General features: G+C 45.2%; 1 protein-coding gene across 1 annotated transcript; it reads left to right on the plus strand.

Moving 5' to 3' along the window:
- Positions 1-4,876: 4,876 nt before the first annotated feature.
- On the plus strand, positions 4,877-10,162 carry C2H1orf115 (chromosome 2 C1orf115 homolog). Its single transcript, XM_069852665.1, has 2 exons — positions 4,877-5,242; positions 8,720-10,162. Exons 1-2 carry the CDS (start codon positions 4,892-4,894, stop codon positions 8,837-8,839), a joined length of 471 nt encoding a protein of 156 aa, XP_069708766.1. The 5' UTR covers positions 4,877-4,891; the 3' UTR covers positions 8,840-10,162.
- The last annotated feature ends 8,156 nt before the right edge of the window (positions 10,163-18,318 follow it).

Consider the following 18,318-nt stretch of genomic DNA (forward strand, 5'->3'; position numbering starts at 1 on the left):
AAGTACTTGTTGTTTGCCCTTTACAAAAGCGCAGTAATCACCGCAGGTAGGAAAATAGTCTAAAGGTGTACAGACTTTAATCATCTATGTTGTGTGAATTCAGGATTAGCATTGCATTGATTCTGTGGTCCAGTGCTTTCCAGACAGTATTGGTGCTTTAGTACTTCTTGCAAATGGATGTCCAGGAGCTTTTCCAGAAATACACCAAAAATTAGCCTCCAGAGAGGTTTGCGTGTCCCCTCAATTTACCCATAAATGTTGGTGAATCTTCAGTTACCCTTGGAAATACACCACTGCAGTGTAACCGTGATACTAATCCAAGATCGTGTATGAACTGAGTCATGAAACAAAACCCTTTGTCTTTTGAGAAGGTTCAGTGGAGAAAAAATACAGGTCATGCTATAAGACAGTAGATTAAGTCCTTAAGCTTGTTTCCTGCTTTCCAGGCCATGTTTTCACTCGGCTAACTTTGCCCTAGATTGTTGCTCGTTTTCAGTGCTTCATGTAACTCGACATCTATTCATGTTCAACAAAACACAGACAGCGTTTCAAAAGGACAGAGGTTACACATTTTAGTTCAACTCTCCTATGGAACATGGCGCCCCAGAGTGCCCAGTTAATGTTTCTGTAACTGGACAGTTTGCAAATGATATTATTTCCAGTAACTGCAAGCAGTGTCCAATTGCTCCAATTCCCAAACCCTGCTCATCTCTTTTCTCTGTTTGCCGTGTTGGAAGTGGAGCAGTAAGCCACCTTGCGCTCTCCATAGCAGACACACCATGTGCTTCACCAAGGGCACAGTCTTAGTGGGAAGGGCATAGCTGCATCCAGACCCCTCGTTTGGCTTTCCAAATCTCCTGCTCCTGTCAGGAGTAAGATGCGAAGATCTGAGTAAGTGATTTTTTCAGCACTGTTAGTTTTATGGGCAGGCAGAGTCTGTTTAGCATGGAAATCAGTGAGTTGTTGCATACGGAATCCTCAGTGCCTGTTGTTTGGGTTCCCTACATAGTTGCTTTGTTATGTAGGTGTTGCAAGTAAGGTTACCCTTGGCCTAAGGGTAGGATAAGAACATTTGGATCTGAAATGCAGCTTGACTTGCACGTGGGAGGAGACCGGCGTGGCATTTTACCAGCACGGCTTTAACTGCAGAAATCCAAGACAGTTAAATGCTGTGTCATGTTCTGCAGTTACTGGAGGGCACAGGGATATCTCGGATCTTCAGACGGCTTACAGCCTCAGTTGTTATTCCTTGTCAGCCTTCCTAGGGTGTTTGGGGAGGGGACACAGGCTGCCGCATGGTTCTGCTCTTTTGGGCTAGGGGTGAGTTTGTTTCATTTCTTTCTTTTGTGTATGTGTACACTTCCAAACTAAGCACATTGATTTCTGTACAGCCCAGTTTAAAACATTAATATATATATAGGTCAATGAAAGGGCTGTTTCTGTGGATGAAAAATATCACCTGAGAACCAAGTGGCATTATCGGTACCTTTTAGGTACAATGAAGCCAAAATTCTACAGACTTGTTAGGTGTAAGACTTGATACCCGGTGTCATACACCACACCTAAAAGGTACCTTGGACGTCTAAATCTGACAATGCATTGTGGTTCCCCTGCCGCCACGCAAATGGAGACAGTAAATGGAGAGGTGTATGCTCTGTGGTTTGGTAGCTAAACTCTGGAAAGCAAAACAAACTTGTGAGGAAGAAGGGGTCAGGGGGAGGCCTGTCCCTCTTAAGGAGTTAGGGGCAACATATACTTACAGTGATAGATCTACAAATAGGGAACCCAGGCATATACGCTTTTCAAAGCCCCAGAAAAATATTTAATGCATTTTTATTTCCTTCAAAATTTTTCAAAGCAGCTTGAGGTTAACAACTCGGGGTCCCATTGAACAGCTGCTTGTAGATTATTGATATTTTATTTTCTAGTGCTGGTACTTTGTCCTTCAAACTGCCTGTGGAACAGCCCATCAAAAGCTACAGCAATGTTGCCAGCGCATGCAAAATTTAACTCCTTTACAGTGCTCTTTTGGGCTCTCTGCCATGGGGATACTAAAAAATCGGGTACTTGGGAGGGGACCTATGGTACTCCTTTGTTTCACTGTCTCTGTGATGTTTAGTGCACACCTTCCTCTCCAGGAGGTAGGAAAGTTCAGTACCCCATTCCACGAGGTGGGAGAGAATTGGGTGTCCCAGAAATGGGCCCTGTGGGTGCTGCTGCTGGCAAGGCCAGGAGGAGCCCCAAAGGCTACGCATGCTCTGTGGCAAGTCTCCATTTGGGACTGGTACTCAGAGCGTGAAATCTTGTCCTGGGTTTAAGTCTCTACTTCAGCCTTCTGGAGATAAAAACCTGACAATGCTGGCAGGAGTGGTGACAAGGGGAAAGAGAGCACTTTTCTAATAGCGACAGACCTGAGACTTGGCCAACACCTTCCACCACTCAAAGGGATTGGCCGAGCTCTCCATTACACAGCATTCTGGCTGGGGCTGTGATGATGGTGAAACAACTCTGGGGCAGAGAACTGCACTAGGTGCAGGATTTACTTGCTGAATGTTAAGGCTGCATCTTGGGGAGACATGGTTTCAAGGCTTTATTCCTGTCACGGTTTAGACCTGGCCTGTCTAAATTCAGCAGCTAAAACCACAATTGGACTTCTAAATCACACCCTCCTGCCCCCAGGGAAAGGGAAATGAGAGAAAAAAGACTTGAAGGTTGGAAACTTAAGCTACAGCTTTAATGAAGTAACAATAACAATAATACTTACTAATAAAATGTATACAAATATATGAGATCACGCGCCTGCTCCTTGATGACTATAGATCACCACAAATGCTGTAGAGCAGACACGAAGGGATGGGTCTGCAGCTAGGAGGAAGTTGGACTCGGGAACTGGATTCAGGAATGTACAAATTCAGGATCAGACAGATGAGGTCCTCACTGGATGTTGGCCATTGCAGAAGAGAGTGAGACCCTCATGATCTCTCAGTTTTATACTGAGTACGATGTATATGGGATGGAGCGCTCTGCTGTCTGCTCCTCCTTGAAAATGTAAGCAATAGCTTCTCTGTATACCAATGCCTCTTGTTATCACTTCTAGAGAGAAACACTGTCTGAAAAACATGCAGTTAGCTTTCAGAGAGTGAAGCTACTTAGAGCAACGGCATTAGTCACAAAACTGACTCTAATTTAGCTCAAACCACAACAATTCCGTGGTAAGGAAAATCTACAGTAAAGGATTAGTCTATCCCCTCATTGCATCTGCTTATATGTATCAAGAGTTGATGAACACCAACTGGTTTAATAATTTATATCAGTTCTCCCCATACCATTTTGCTTTGCTCCACCTTCCCCAGCTCCATGAACACTGCCTGAGAAGTCCCCCTGTTGAACTGCAGCCCACCCAGCTTCAAAGGTGGGCAGTTGTCAGCCTCCTCCTGCATTTGGGCAAAACCTTTGCCTTTAAATGGAGGCTTCAGTACTCTCCCCTTGGCGCGGGGTAGCAGAGCCAAGCCTTGTATACTGGAAACACTTTTCATGTGAGGTTTTAGGTAGGAAAACCTTTAATATAAGGGCTACCAAGAAGTCTGGGGTTTTTTTTGAACGGTAAGACCGTAATCCCCAAACCCACTTAGCCAGTGATGACGAGGAAGGAGCTGTTTCAGTGTTTCACTTGGGGTCCTGGGACGGAGTGCAGTGAGAGGCGCTGCATTCTCTGTCCCACCCTTAGCAACAGGGTGGGCTTCCCCTCACCTATGTTGACAGGGGGCGAGTCCACACTTCCCCCAGCAGCTCCTGATGTCCCCAGTAAAGAGGAGCCGTGCTGGGGCTTGTGCCCAGTGCTGCAGCCCCGCCAGCCCAATACAAGAAGTAGTTACTATTAGAAAAAGTAGAATATTTTTGATTTAAGCTGAAGTAGAGTTAAGTTTCATCTAAATGATTGTATTTTGTCGGAAGTTAGACAGAATCATAGACTCATAGAGTGGTTTGGGTTGGAAGGGAACTTAAAGCCCATCTAGTTCCAACCCCCCTGCCATGGGCAGGAACACCTCCCACTGGACCAGGCTGCCCAAGGCCCCATCCAGGCCCTGAACACTTAGAGGGAGTGGACATCTACAGCTTCCCTGGGCAACCTGTGCCAGTGCCTCACCACCCCCATCGTGAAGAATTTCTTCCTAATGTCTAGTCTAAAGCTTCCCGTTGCAATTTAAAGCCATTCCCCTTCATCCTACCACTCCATGCCCTTGTAAAAAGTCCCTCCACAGCTTTTTTGTACCCGCCTTCAGGTACTGGAAGGTCGCTATAAGGTCTCCCTTCTTTCTCCAGGCAGAACAACCTCCAGCTCATAGCAGAGGTGCTCCAGCCCTCTGATTGTCTTCATAGCCCTCTTCTGGACCAGTTCTAACAGATCCACATCGTTCTTACATTTGGGATATGTCCCCACTCTTATGCTGGGGGACGTTCCTATGATTGTATATACAGTTTTGTTTCCATGTTTATTTTTCCAGACCCTGTTCGTTCTTTGGAGATGATAACGCCTCGTGTGCGGTGTGATCTGTGCTGGGCAGCTGTCTCTGCTTCTGCGATCACCTCTATTTGCAGCCCTTCCCCATCTCAAAGGCAAGGGCAGGCAGAGCTGCAGCCAAAGCTCCGAATCAGCAAGAGCTTTGACTGTTGCGAAGTTCATAATAACATTAAAATGAGTCCTTGGGAAGGAACAGAATATGCGTAAGATTTCTGGGAAAGTTTATCCATGTGCTGCACGGGAGCGGGGAATGCACCCTTGTGGCAGCTTGTCTGGCTGCAGACGGTGGATGGGGATCGCTACCCAGCCGTGATAAAGGACTCCGGCTTTCTGAAGCCCCAACAGGCGACCTCCATTTCCGTCATTCCCATGTCTCCCGTCTCCTCGGCACTCCCGCCCCGGGGAGGTGGCGGCTCGGGCCCCACCTGCGGGCGGCGCCGGGAGCCCCGCGGCACCATGGCCGTGGGAGCGCGCCCAGCCGCCACGGTGAGGGGCAGGCAGCCCCGCCGCGATGACCGCGTCTGCATCTTGCCCGGCGAGAAGGAGGAGGACGAGGAGGAGAAGGCAGCGGCCGGGGTGCGGGTGGGCGCCCCGGAGGAGGAGGAGGGCGCTGCCTGCAGGAAGGTGTGCTTCGCCGTCCTGCCCGGCTCCTACGAGCCGCTGCGCCCGCCGCCCGCGGCCAAGCGCCCCTACGGCCGGAGGCTCAGGAAGTACGGCAAGGTGAGAGCGGGACAGACACCCCTAACCCACCCACATCGGCCTCTGAGTCTCCACTGAAAGGTGGCCTTTCCCATGGCAGGGTGGGGGTGGAACTGCCTGATCTTTAAGGTCCCTTCCCACCCACACCATCCCGTGATTCTGTACTGAAAGATGTCCCTGCCCATGGCAGGTGGGTTGGAATTGGATGATCTTTAAGGTCTCTTCCCACTCACACCATTCTATGATTCTCTACTGGCAGGTGTCCCTGCCCATAGCATGGGGGTGGAACTGGGTGGTCTTTAAGGTCCCTTCCCACCCAACCCATTCTGTGATTCTCTACTGGCAGGTGTCCATCCCCATGGCAAAGGGGGGTTGGAACTGGATGATCTTTAAAGTCTCTTCCAATCTAAATCATTCTATGATGCTATGACACCCACCCATGCCTGGATCAGAGAGTAGGAAATGTGATTTTTGGGTGAAAAATGATACTAAGCTGATCCATGTGACAAGTACTTTGCCTTTCTTTGTTCTGCATTTCCCTGGGCTTCAGGGTTTTGACACCATTTGGGGTGTCACAGTTTGACACCATTCCTTAAAACTCCCAGTTAACTGGCCCTCTTTGCTTTTCTTCTACTTAAGTGACTGAAAGAACATCCCTGCAGCGTACTTATTTGCCAGTTTGCCTTTGAGTTGACCCCTGAAAAGCATTGGTATGTGTTAAAGAAAAAAATGCAACACAGTCCTCATTGTGTAACTACTATTTTGGATCAAAATCATTGTTTTGCTTTCCTGTGCGGAAAGTCGCAATCCCTGCAGGCCTGTGGTTTATTTCACCCCGCCCTGTAGGGCGGGTGGTGCCTTTAATTAGAAAAATGCTATTTGGTTATTTTTCTGTTATTCATGTCACTTAAATAGAGCTCAGATAAGTCTTGTGTATTTGTAGCAAAAAAAAGAGCTTCTGTGTTAGCAGGAAAAACCTGCCTATTGCCTGGAGTCTTTTCCTACCAAAGAGATTAAGGGTGTCGGTACAAGACCTGACTTCCTACTGCATTCTTTAAAAAAATGGAGATTTGGGTAAAGATATGCTTGCAATGTCTGTCATGCAGAAAATGTCAGTTAGCTTGGCAAAGTCACTTTTGAAATTCACGGAGTTTACAGATGGCTGCAGAGCCACTAGCTGCCTCACAAATACGACTGTGTCATAAAGAGATGAACAGAATATTTCATTCTTTCATGATGGATTTGATACTTTGAGTTTCCAGTGCTGTGATTTCCGAGTCACAGTAAATATGTGTAGCAGGAAGCAAACTCAAATCTGTAGGCTTGATTTATTCAGCACAGTTCTGTGAGCGTGGTTATGTCACAGCCGTTCATAGTTTTGCTCTCGATGCTACTACTGTATGTGCTGTTGGTGTAAGGGTGCTTATAATAGTGTCCAAGAACTGGCCTGTGCTCTAAACATTGTGTATTCCCTTTTGTATTGGTCAGGCAACATACCCCAGGGAGGGTTTGCCAGTTTAGCTTTGGCAGTAAAGACCAGCTTGTGAGGCTGGTGCTGGTGAGGTTTGGGTAGGTGCATTGCATGCAGGGTGGAAGCTGCTAGTGCAACACAGTAGGACAGGAACAGATGTGGGAAGGGAAGGCCCTGCGTCTCCTCCTCCATCCCCAGGCTCTGCCCTTATGTTTAAGCTGCCTTTTTAATTTGCCATCCCAGCTCTCTTCAAGTAAGTTTCCATAGCGGTAAATAAAGCAAAATTCAGCTATGCAGTGTCCTCACGATAGCTGAAGGTTTTCATCTGTCATTACAGCTGTAATCCAGCTTTAAGAAATCCTAGGAATATAATAGATATTGACTGAATTTCACCAGTTTCATTATATTTAAAAAATGTATTTTCTATTTCAGTGTTTTAATATTACAAGAGAGGATTTTGATCTAGTCCCACACAACCATAAAGTATTACTAACCGTTAATGCTGATATTCCTCCCGAACAGGTCCCTTCATATTAATTCCCCAGTCATGACCACTCATAAAAGGAAAAACTACCAAGAGCAAAATTGAAATTATATTAAGGGTTTTAGTTGAAATAATCTGTAGCAAGTTATCTCTAATGCAGCAAATGAGTTCTTAAACAGATGTGAAAATGGGTCAAAAGTTTCTTGTTTTGACCAACAAGCAGGTTTGCCAATGACACCAAATTGTTTGGTCGGTTGACATGCTGGAGGGAAGGAATGCCATCCAGAGGGACCTTGACAGGCTTGAGAGGTGGGCCTATGTGAACATCATGAAGTTCATCAGCTGCAAGGTCCTGCACCTGTGTTGGGTCAATCTCAAGCACAATTACAGGCTCGGCAGAGAAGGGATTGAGAGCAGCCCTGAAGAGGACTTGGAGGTGCTGGTGGATGAGAAACTCAGCATGAGCCAACAATATGCAATTGCAGTCCAGGAAGCCAACCATATCCTGGGCTGCATCAGAAGAAGTGTGACCAGCAGGTTGAGGGAGATGATTCTACCCCTCTACTCTGCTCTTGTGAGACCTCACCTGGAGTATTGTGTCCAGTTCTGGAGTCCCCAACATGAGAAGGATATGGAGCTGTTGGAATGGGTCCAGAGGAGGGCCACAAAGATGATCAGAGGGCTGGAGCACCTCTGCTGTAAGGACAGGATGAGAGAGTTGGGCTTGTTCAGCCTGGAGAAGAGAAGAGTGTGAGGAGACTTTATAGCAGCTTCCAGTACTTAAAGGGGACCTACAGGAAAGAAGGGAAGGGGCTCTTTATCAGGGAGGGCAGTGACAGGATGAGGGGTAATGGTTTTAAAGCAAAAGAGGGGAGATTTCTGTTAGATGTTGGGAAGAAATTCTTTACTGTGAGGGTGGTGAGGCACTGGAAAAGGTTGTCCAGAGAAGTCTTGGATGTCCCATTCCTGGAGGTGTTCCAGGCCAGGTTGGATGAGGCTTTGAGCAACCTGACCTAGTGGAAGTTGTCCCTGCCCATGGCAGGGATGTTGGAACTGGATGATCTTTAAGGTCCCTTCCAATCCAAACCATTCTCTGATTCTATGAAAAATTCTTGCTTTCACAAAAAGCAATGAAATTTCCATAAAAGTATTCTCAGTCATTTACTGCCTTCTTGTTCAACACCAGTTCTAACAACTTAGGTCCTTTTTGGAGTTACTAACATACTTGGAACATGTATGTGTGGGAAACCTACCTCTGCAAAGTAGGTATGAATTTAGACTAATTTTATTCTTGAACAGAAGCCTACATAAAAGCCTGGCTTCCTGTGGAGGGTGCATCCGTTCGGTTTAACTATACTCTGTGGGTGTGTATTTCTGTATAAAAATAGATGGCAAAACATTGTTGCATGCTCAAGCTCTCATTAGTGGTGGAGGAAATTATTTTCTGGGTTGGTGACGTTAGCTGTTGGAACAAATTTATGTGAAGGTATTTTCTATCATCTCTCCTTTTTTTCATTCCCTTCTCCTGTTTCTCACTCTGCAGAATGTCAGCAAAGCTCTGCGGAAGGGATGCCGCTATTTGGTGGTCGGCCTGCAAGGATTAGCAACAGCCTATTCTGCTCCCTTTGGAGTGGCAGCTCAGGTAGCATCTTTTGTCCGCTAGTGCAGCTTCGTGCGCCCCACTGGGAAGATTGACAGGTCGTTGCTGCTTTGGATTAAATCTGAGAAACCTCTCGGACAACCCCCTTGGCCAGCGCCTTCCCTGGATGGAGTGCTCTTCTCTGCAAAAAACTTCCAGCACTTCATAAAATCAGATTGGGTCAAAGAAATGCAAGGATGAGGAAATAATCTTCAACTAATTGAGCTGAAGTTCAGTCTCAGACATGAGATGAGTGGATGAGGGAGAGAGAAACAAAGGGACTTAGAGGACGGGTTTGGGGAGGGGGAAGCTGGGGAAGTGGAGATGTGAGTCTGACTATTGAGAGGAATTGTCAAAGCACTGTAGGAAACAGATAATGAGGGGTCAGGAAAAGCTAGTCTTTGTGGGTTTTTTACGTCCTTTTTTTTATCCCTGAATGGGTTAAGACTATGAGTATACTTACAAAACTACTTGGATATAAATGGATTATGGTCTGAGACACAGAGAGCTTTCCTGCATCACAGTTTTTCATTTCAAACACTGGAAATAATGAGCCTTTAAGTTTTAAGACTGATGTAAAAATCCAGGAAGAGAATGAGGTGTGTTTGTCTTCTGATTTTGGGGTGGGCATTAAAGGTTGACTGTGATTGATATTTTAAACTTTGCTGCTTTGAAATTTGTGTGTCATTCTCTTACTGAGAATGGCGTTTATGTCTGACATATCTGATTCTGGAACTTGGGGTTGGTAGAACACCCAGTTCCATGGTGTGCACCAGAAAGGAAAAATGGATTACAAACTGCATCTGAAAGAAACAACGTACAGTGTTTGGTATAAGAATGTACAAACATTTTTGTATAAGAATAAGGCCAAATAACCCGTTTCTATCTTCATTTCCATATGTGAAAGCTGTAGCTAGGGAATGTCAACATCAGATGGCTCAGCTCAGTGGTGTGGATGGAGCAGCTTCCATGTCACACCTCCAGCAATATATACCTTGTATTGATGACAAAGGAGCAAGGAGGTTTATGTGTCTTCAAAATTATGTGGGTTTTCATTTTGTCTGGGTATTTTTTCTGTCAGTCTTTTGTGGTAGTAATGAAGGATTTCCCTTGCTAGCATTTTCTCTGTAATATAGATCTTTCTAGTTTTAATAGTGTTTTTGTAATCAAGGAGTTGACTTATGTTCTGGAAAAAAATGCTGTTTATTTGCCTGTTTTTGAATGAAGGGATTTGCATATCTTTGCAAAACAGACTGTATTTCTTTTAAATATAGCAAATAAAAGAGAGGTGGGGTTTTTTTTAATGCTCTTTTCTAACTGGACGGTAAATAAAAGTAATGTGATCCATGTCATGTGTTTACCTACACACAGAAGTAAGCACACAAAGGAGACGTTTCTCAGTGGTGGCCCAAGCAACAAGGGGAAGCTGCAATGTAAACTTCCCCATTCTTCTGCATGTGGCCTCAGCACTCTTCTAGGAGGACACACTTGTAGCCTGGTCTGCATGGAGATGCTCAAGAAAGGCAAGGTGTGGAGGTGAGGCTGTAGAGGATCTAAGGCTGCATGAGTTGGGGTAGGAATAGCCACAATGGGGATTTTGCTCATTGATTTTATGCTCTTGAGCTTTCTTGAGCTTCTCTGTAGGGCTCCTCTCCTTCTGCTCTGCCCCACCAGCATACCAGAGGGTATTGGTAACTGCTGTGTCTCCTGCAGTGAGAACAGGGATGTCCTAACACCCACGTGCCCCAGCAGCCTGCGTATTTGGGGATTAACTTCAAATTTTCTTACACCATTCTATTTTACAGTGCTTTTACAGTGTAAATTATTAGCGCTTTTTTTAAAAAATGACAAAACAATTCTATGTGAAAAGAGTGTCCATCTATTTGTCTGTGAATAGAAAGGCTGCTCCCTCATTGCAACACCCAGGGTCTAACCCACGCAGTGCAGGGACTTGCCACAAAGGCAAACATGAACTTTAGCTCATGAACTGCTCAGCACAACAGTTAGCACTCACTTTTACCTGCTGACCTATGGTCTCTGCTTGCCTGGTGCAATTTAAAGGGAACAGCCTGGCAACCGTCCATGCAGAACCAGAATGATATGTAAATGGTGTTTCTATGTGAGCCTGAGAAAAGAAAAGCTTGATGCACATTGGCCAGTAAACTTCTGCTGAACGATGCTTCTAAAACAGACAAAAAAGAAAGAGGAGAGAGAAAGAAAAAGTAAGCAAGTAACCTATGCTGTTGCTATAATACAGCTGGTGATTCATACCAGCCTATTTTCCTTCCTCAGCATGAACTGATGGTTCTTGTTGAGGTTACCAGTTAGCGCTGCTTGTCAGTACTCCTTGAGCAGTAATTCACTTAGCTGGTGGAGTGAGGTTATGAGGCCAAAGGGTTGGTCTAAAGGTTTGCTGCTTTCTTAACCAGCCCAGCTGACACAGCAGCATCTAGCAAATCTAAATCTGAGGGGAGCGAAGTTCATTTTTCAAAGGGGTGGGTGACAGGGCTGTTATTCCTGTCAGTCATGGCAGAATCCCTTCTCTGCCAGGTCTATGATGCAAACAAGTGGGACAGGGCAAATCCTGCAGCACTGTTGCTAAATGTTCATAGAAACAGAATCATTAAAGTTGGAAAAGACCTCTAAGATGAAGTCCAACTGTCATCCCAACACCTCTATGCCTATTAAACCGTGTCACGAAGTGCCACATCTGCATGATTTTGAACATAGAATAACCAGGTTGGAAGAGACCCACCGGATCATCGAGTCAAAGGACAGTGACTCCATCACTTCCCTAGACAGCCTGTTCAAATGCTTGACCACTCACTCCTTCAGGAAAGAAATTTTTCCAAATACCCAATCTAAACCTCCTCTGATGCAACTTGAGGCCATTTTCTCTTATTCTGTCACTTCTCACTTGGGACAACACCAGGGGTGTTGGAACTAGATGATCTTTAGAGTCCCTTCCAATCCAGACCATTCTATGATTCTAAAGAGACCAACACCTGCCTCACTACAGCCTCCTTTCAGGTAGCTGTACAGAGCAGTAACACCTCCTCTCAGCCTCCTTTTCTCCAGACTAAACAGACCCAGTTCCCTCAGCTGTTCTTCATAAACTTGTGTTCCAGACCCTCCAGCAGCTTTATTGCCCTTCTCTGGAAATGCTCCAGCATCTCAATAGCCTTCTTGTACTGAGGGGCCCAAAAGTGAACACAGTACTCGAGGTGTGGCCTCTCCAGGGATGAGCACGGGGGTCCCATTGCTGCCCTGGACCTGCTGGCCACACTGTTTCTGATATAAGCCAGGATGCTTTTGGCCTTCTTGGCCACCTGGGCACACTGCTGGCTCATGTTCAGATTGCTCTCAAACAACACCCCGAGGTCCTTTTCCTCTCAGTGGCATGAGACACAAGAGGAAATATTCCCTGACTCACTCAGCACAGGGTGCCAGGTTGTCCTGCTCAGTCGACAAGAAATGGCAACTTCCACCTGAAGCAGAGCCATTGTGCTGGAAATCTGCAAGTGACAGAGGAGAGCAAGATGTTGAGGAGGCTGGGCCCTCCAGGACATCCCTGACAATGTGCCAAGCTAGGAGGGCAGTCCAGGATTAATTCAGCTTCTGCACAGGCTTGAAGTGCTCTTGGGGGGGCTGGCCTTGGATGACCCACCCCAGCAGGGAGAGCTTTCAACTCATGGGCACAGGCAGGCTCTGATTAAAATGGATTTGTCTGCAGCGTATCTCCTGGTTCCTCTGAAGAATAGAACAGAGATTTGACCCTCTCATAGACAAAGGTGGGATGTTGTGGATATTAACTGCTGGACAATTCCTTCCTCCCTTCAGGCACTTGCTTTGCACCTCTACCCATTGCTTCACCTCACAGGTGTTTGTTTTCAGTGACATGCTACTGTGCTGTCTGGTTCCTTTTAGATTTCTGCCTGTCTTTCACCATGTTTTATAATGAACAGAGGGATAAATAAGTTTGGGAAGCAAGAGTGGCAAGAAGCATTCAGCTCATTCAAGCTTCTCTTGGGAATGAACTCCATGCACCTGACAGCCTGGTAAGTCACTTTTAAATTAAATCCCTGGCTGTGCCTCATGTCTGCTCAATGAATCATGAAGCAGAATAAATCTTACTTCTGCTGGTTTTGCCAGAGCATTTAATTACTACTCTGGTTTACAGCAGAGTCTGATGAAATGGCAGAGAACTCTCAGCTATTGTCTTTTGTCCTGCAACATTAGCAGCACAGAAGCACTCTGGCACAGTTTGTTTTTCAGGCTCTGTAGCTGAGGAGAGCCATACCACGCCACGTGACTTTGGTGCTTCCAGGGCTTTGCCAGACCCAGGCCAGTGTTCACTTCAAGGATGAACAACCTTTCTGTCCTCTGCCTGTCTCTAAGACTGGCAAGGGGACAGGTTTTGTGCTGGGCTGCTGTAAAACCGGTTGTCTCTTTTTTTTTTTTTTCTCTGTTCCAAGTCCCTTGTTAGCTGGGCACTGGCCTCTTCTGATGCAAAACTGGTCCTAAAATGAGTACCGAGTTGCTGCAGTTCCCAGTACATGGTCTGTTTTGGAAATCCTTCTTCAAGGAGCAGCAGAGAGCATGAAGAACTTGTACATTCATGGAGAATATTAAATTAAAAGAAAGTAAAAGAAGGAAGTTATTCTCTTCCTTCTCCTTGTAGGAAATAGTTATTAGGCCTGTTTCAGGGTGAAGTCTAGCCTGAGCTTCTTCCTTAATCTTGTGTCATCTTCAAGTGGAGACTCAGGGCTCTGGGCTTGTTTAGCTGGAGGAGGGAAGACTTAGGGGGGACCTGAGAGCAGCTTTTCATTACCTAAGAAGGGGTTGCCAACAAGATAGATTCAGGCTCTTTACTGAGGTCCAGAGCCGGACAGCAAGAGTCAATAGTCATAAATTGAAACTGTGGAGTTTCCAGAAAGATACAAGGCACCGGTGGTTGAAACACTAATGAAGTAATTAAGCATGAGAAGAAGTTGCCTCAGGGGGTTGGGGAGTATCTGTCCCTGGAGGATTTCAAGGCATGACTGTACAAAGTGCAAAGTGCCCCAGCCTGAACAGTTTTGACCCTGCTCTGAGCAAAAGGCTGGAGGAGAGACCTGCTGGGGTCCTTCCAGCCTGGGTGACTCTCTGAGGCTATCATGGCAAGGTCCCACACCTTGCCATGGCAAGCAGACTTGTATAGAGGTATCAAAGACGGATATCAATATGCTCACCCTTGCTAAAAGCACAGACACTAAAGCTACTTGCAAAGATGCCATGCAAACAGCCCGAGCAATATTTTGGCCCACAGCAAAGTTTCCGCTGCATAGCACGATGCCCGATGAAAGGCAATTGTCCTTTAGTGCCATCTCCTGGGAAAAAAAACAGATTTCCAGCCTTGTCAGCCTGCTTCGGTGTGTCCTGCTTGGGTGTGTCCTGCTTCGCTCCCTGCTGCAGGGATTTCCTGTCCTCCCCCAGGCTGGCCTCCAGGTTTGTCCAGACCCATCTTCAGGATGCTGGGTCCCAGCAGTGGAATGTGTTGCTCCGTATTCCAGTGGGTTCTGCCCTGTCAAATCCTGAGCCTCCTGTTTGCAAGTGTTTCAAACATAAAGCCATAGGAACATTGTTCTCGTGTTGCTTTGTTGTTGTTTTTTCTTTCCTTCAACACTTACAAATGCATTATGTCCCTGAGGTTCTTGCTGTGCCTTAAAAACATTCATTAAGGATGCTTCACTGGAGAAAAGTCCATGAGCCACAGCCACTTCTTGTTTCTGAATCTCACCCTCTGCTGGAGAGATCACAGCTGCTTAAGATAGGTCATGTAATGTCAAATGCAGGGGGAAGGGAGGACAACAGGCTGGAATGACCTCCCCCAGGACTTCCCTTGGACCCCAGCTCCGGTACACCATCTGTACTTGCCTCTTGAGGCTTTGTGTATTCCCCTATTTCTGCTCAAACCTTGTTCCTTCCTTTCCTGGCATGAGATTGCTTTTTCAGCTGTGACTGAGTTAAGGTGGGGACTTTCCTGTGCTTGGTGAATCTCACCCTCCCCTGTGACGGCATCTAAACCATAACTGCAGAAGTGTGTTAGTCCTTGTGCTTCAGAATAAATGTGCTGCTTGCCAGTAAAGCCTCTCCTTTGGTCCTTACCTACTCTGCCGGATGACATGCGGCTCTACTCTAGATATTCAGATTCCTGAAGCTCTTTGACCAGTATTATATTCACCTGCAGAATCACATTTACAGAAAATGGCGAGAATTAGCCTGCATTAGTTAATAGTGGGCTGAACACTCGACTGGAATAGCCATTTCTGTATTGTCCAGATGGATTTAGAGAGACAGAAGTTTAACAATGGACTGGAAGGAAATTCATCTTCCTATGTGACTGGACAACAAGCAAAATAGCCAACCAACCTGCCTAGCTTTTATGTATTTATAATTCTCTGTGTAGGAAAAGCCTCACAAAAAAAAAAAAAAAAAATCCCTTTATCTCACTGCTCTGGCTCCATTAAAAGGCATCTATCATTAATGACTATTTTTAATTCTATCATCACCAATTATTCGCCTAAGATTTTTGCCTACATGAATTTCATCGAACTCATTTCTAGTGCATGACTCACTGAACTCACATTTCCTTAAACACTGCAAGAGGAAATAGCAGTTCTTTTATCTTCCCCTCCTCTCTATGAAGCAATCTTTTGAAAATATTGTTTGTTCCAAGTTTAGAAGGAGGATATAATTCACATGTCTGTGTGGGTATAGTATAAATTTTATGCTATCTTCTTGAAATCAGCACAAGATGACTGCATACTTGGCCATGTCTTCCCCTCATCCCTGCCTTTTGCACTGGAAAAATAATTGGCATATCCTTGGCATGGGCATTTAATCCTATTCCTTCACTGAGACAAGCCCAGACTATGTTTAGCTCCATCCTAACACCCTGGCACCTAATCTAGGCCAGTGTTTTGCTGTCTTTGTTACCAGGATTTTTTTTTGTAATGTCTATCCAAATCCTCCCTTGGTGCAGTATTTTATGCCTTTCCAAATTATAGCACTGTGCATATAAAGGATGACCTATAAGACACCCACTCTTTTTTTTTTAAGAGGAAATTAAAAAAATAATTCTTTAACTCTTTCCTCATCATTCACCTTTCTTAGACCTCAAATTGAGCTGACTCTATAATAGGGTCGAAATTTGTCTCTAGAATAATCGTGTCTAGCTGTCCACTGTGTCTGAAGACAGATTTGTCATTACATTTTCCATAAAATCTGTTCCACCTGAAAATTTGTCATGTGGATGCTTCTGAGCTGACACCATGCTTTTCAAGACATAGACCCAGTTTGCCACAGGATCGACACAGCAAATCCTCTATCTGATCACACACATTTCACACAAATTCGGCCTGAGGCGAGGACCTGGTGTGGAGAAGTTTGATTAAGTTATAAGCAATTGAAAACACGGTCATTTCCTTTTATGTGCACTTTTACTGTGCCCACTCTGGTTAGAGCAAATACAGTTCTGTTGCACAAGAGGCTGTGTTTGGATGGTAACAAAAGCAGTATGTACGCTTTGTCTGAATGGCTTTATTCACATTGCTTTACAGCAGAAGGAGTTGGTGGCTGCTAGGTAAGCACAGGTGTGCCTGGGGATTAAACAAATTTGCCAGTCAAGCTACTTACTGGAGGCTTTTTGAGAGGTGCTTGGTGCACAGATGAAGAGGGCTTTTCTCAAAGGCTGCAGGCTTATACCTGAAACATTAAGCCACAACCATGCCCTCTGCAGCTATCTATAATTTTATGTTCCTTGTATCAAAGCAGGAGGAGAGATTATGCAGATGTTGCTGCCTTCTGTTATTCCTCTTTAAGCTCCTTCATGCTATAGACTCCGAGAGTGAGGGCTGAATGTAACATATGCTTTTCAGGGCTGGTCTGAACAAAATCTCCTTAGGCTCCAGGCTGGTAGATTTAGGGAATGAAAGTTTAAGGTCCTTCTTGGATTTAGAAATATTTTTTTCTCAAAATTAATTTGCAATTATTAGCAAAGGTGAGTTATCTCTGAATTTAGTTAACAAGCCTTCAAACTGAAAGAATCTTCTTTTGCACATCACTGTGCTGCCCATAACGTGTAACTAGGGAGGAGCTATAGCTAATACCATGATGCTACATAAATCCATACTTCTCCAAATTCTCATGCTGGTAAAATATATAAACATTCCAGACCTATTTTCTCTGGCACCCAGAAGAAGGGGAAAGCAGTAAATCACCCAACACGCTCCTCTTATTCCAAATCCTGTCATTTTGATGCCTTATAGACTGAATTTCAGAGGGCAAAAGCCTTCTGCAGTTTGCGATTTGCACAGCAGAGAATACTACCAGCGTTTGAGAAATCACGGGAGATACTCATTTTTGCCTTTAGCTTGCGAAAATAAGCATCAATGTTCAGCAGAGGAATGCCCATGCTTTTTAAAAAACTTGTGACCAGTATAAATATCTTTTTTTTCATTTATTGTATTTGATGCACTGTTTTTATTGTTAGGTTATAAAACCAGTTTGTATTTTTATCCCTTTAGTACACATGTTAATTTGTTTTGATTCATGCTTGTAAGCACTGCTTATAAGACAATGCTTACTAATTAGATAGTCACTGCAGTTTTGTTGAACATTTGCTAATACATTAGATGACTGTTTTCCCTTATAGCATTTTTCTGCTCCTGTGGGTGCTGTTGCAGATTAAGACCTCTGTGTGAATTCAATTAAATTACAAAATATTGACTCCATGTTAAATGAGAAGATTAACAGTTATCAAAGAGTGTGCAAGGGCTCTTAATCTGCTCAGCAGGGCTGCCTCTCCTCTTGTGTCTATGGATGTCATAGATGTCATCACAAGTAATTAGTTTTGATTCAGTGGGTCAACAATTTTAAGGTGGTAGGGGAAGTATGGTCAAACCAGACCAAGCAGTTTAGCCCCTATGACTTACCTGGCAAAACTGGGGGCCCCAGGGGTACAAAGGATGGGGTGTGTCACTGTGGGTGAGTGGTCATAAGCTACCTGTGCTACATCGGGACAGCATGTGGTGGATTCAGGCTTGCTGCTAAGCAGCTGCCACAGCTGCTGGTAGGAATGGAGCAAGAAAGCCACAGGTGAGATTAGCCCTACCAGAGATACCCCTTGAGTCTACCCTGTGTTGGTCCCATCTCAAGTTCTGCCCCATTTCAGACCAGCCATTAGGGCTACAAGGGAGGAGGGGTATACTGGTAAATGGAGGAGGACATCTGCAGCGCTGGGCACAACACTGTGTCCCCCAAGGTGTCCTCACATGCTGCTATTTGTGTGTCCTCCCCTCTTCCCGCCAGCTATTTGCCACAAGCCACTTGTTTCCCCCCTTTTCTCCAAGTCAAACTGGTACCAAAAATGACTGCAAAGAAACTCTAAGACTTGCATTGGAGTTTTAGAAAGCCAGCATCCTTTATCAGGGCAGGGCAATGCAAGGGAGTGATCTCCACCC

Source organism: Phaenicophaeus curvirostris, chromosome 2 (assembly GCF_032191515.1).
Source record: "Phaenicophaeus curvirostris isolate KB17595 chromosome 2, BPBGC_Pcur_1.0, whole genome shotgun sequence".
Taxonomy (NCBI): Eukaryota; Metazoa; Chordata; class Aves; order Cuculiformes; family Cuculidae; genus Phaenicophaeus; species Phaenicophaeus curvirostris.

What these genes read in the sequence shown, in the direction of transcription:
- C2H1orf115 (XM_069852665.1), top strand. Translation starts at nt 4,892, where the DNA reads ATGTCTCCCGTCTCCTCGGCACTCCCGCCCCGGGGAGGTGGCGGCTCG. An exon ending in GGCTCAGGAAGTACGGCAAG is followed by an intron (nt 5,243 to 8,719) that starts GTGAGAGCGGGA and finishes CTCACTCTGCAG; the next exon opens with AATGTCAGCAAAGCTCTGCG.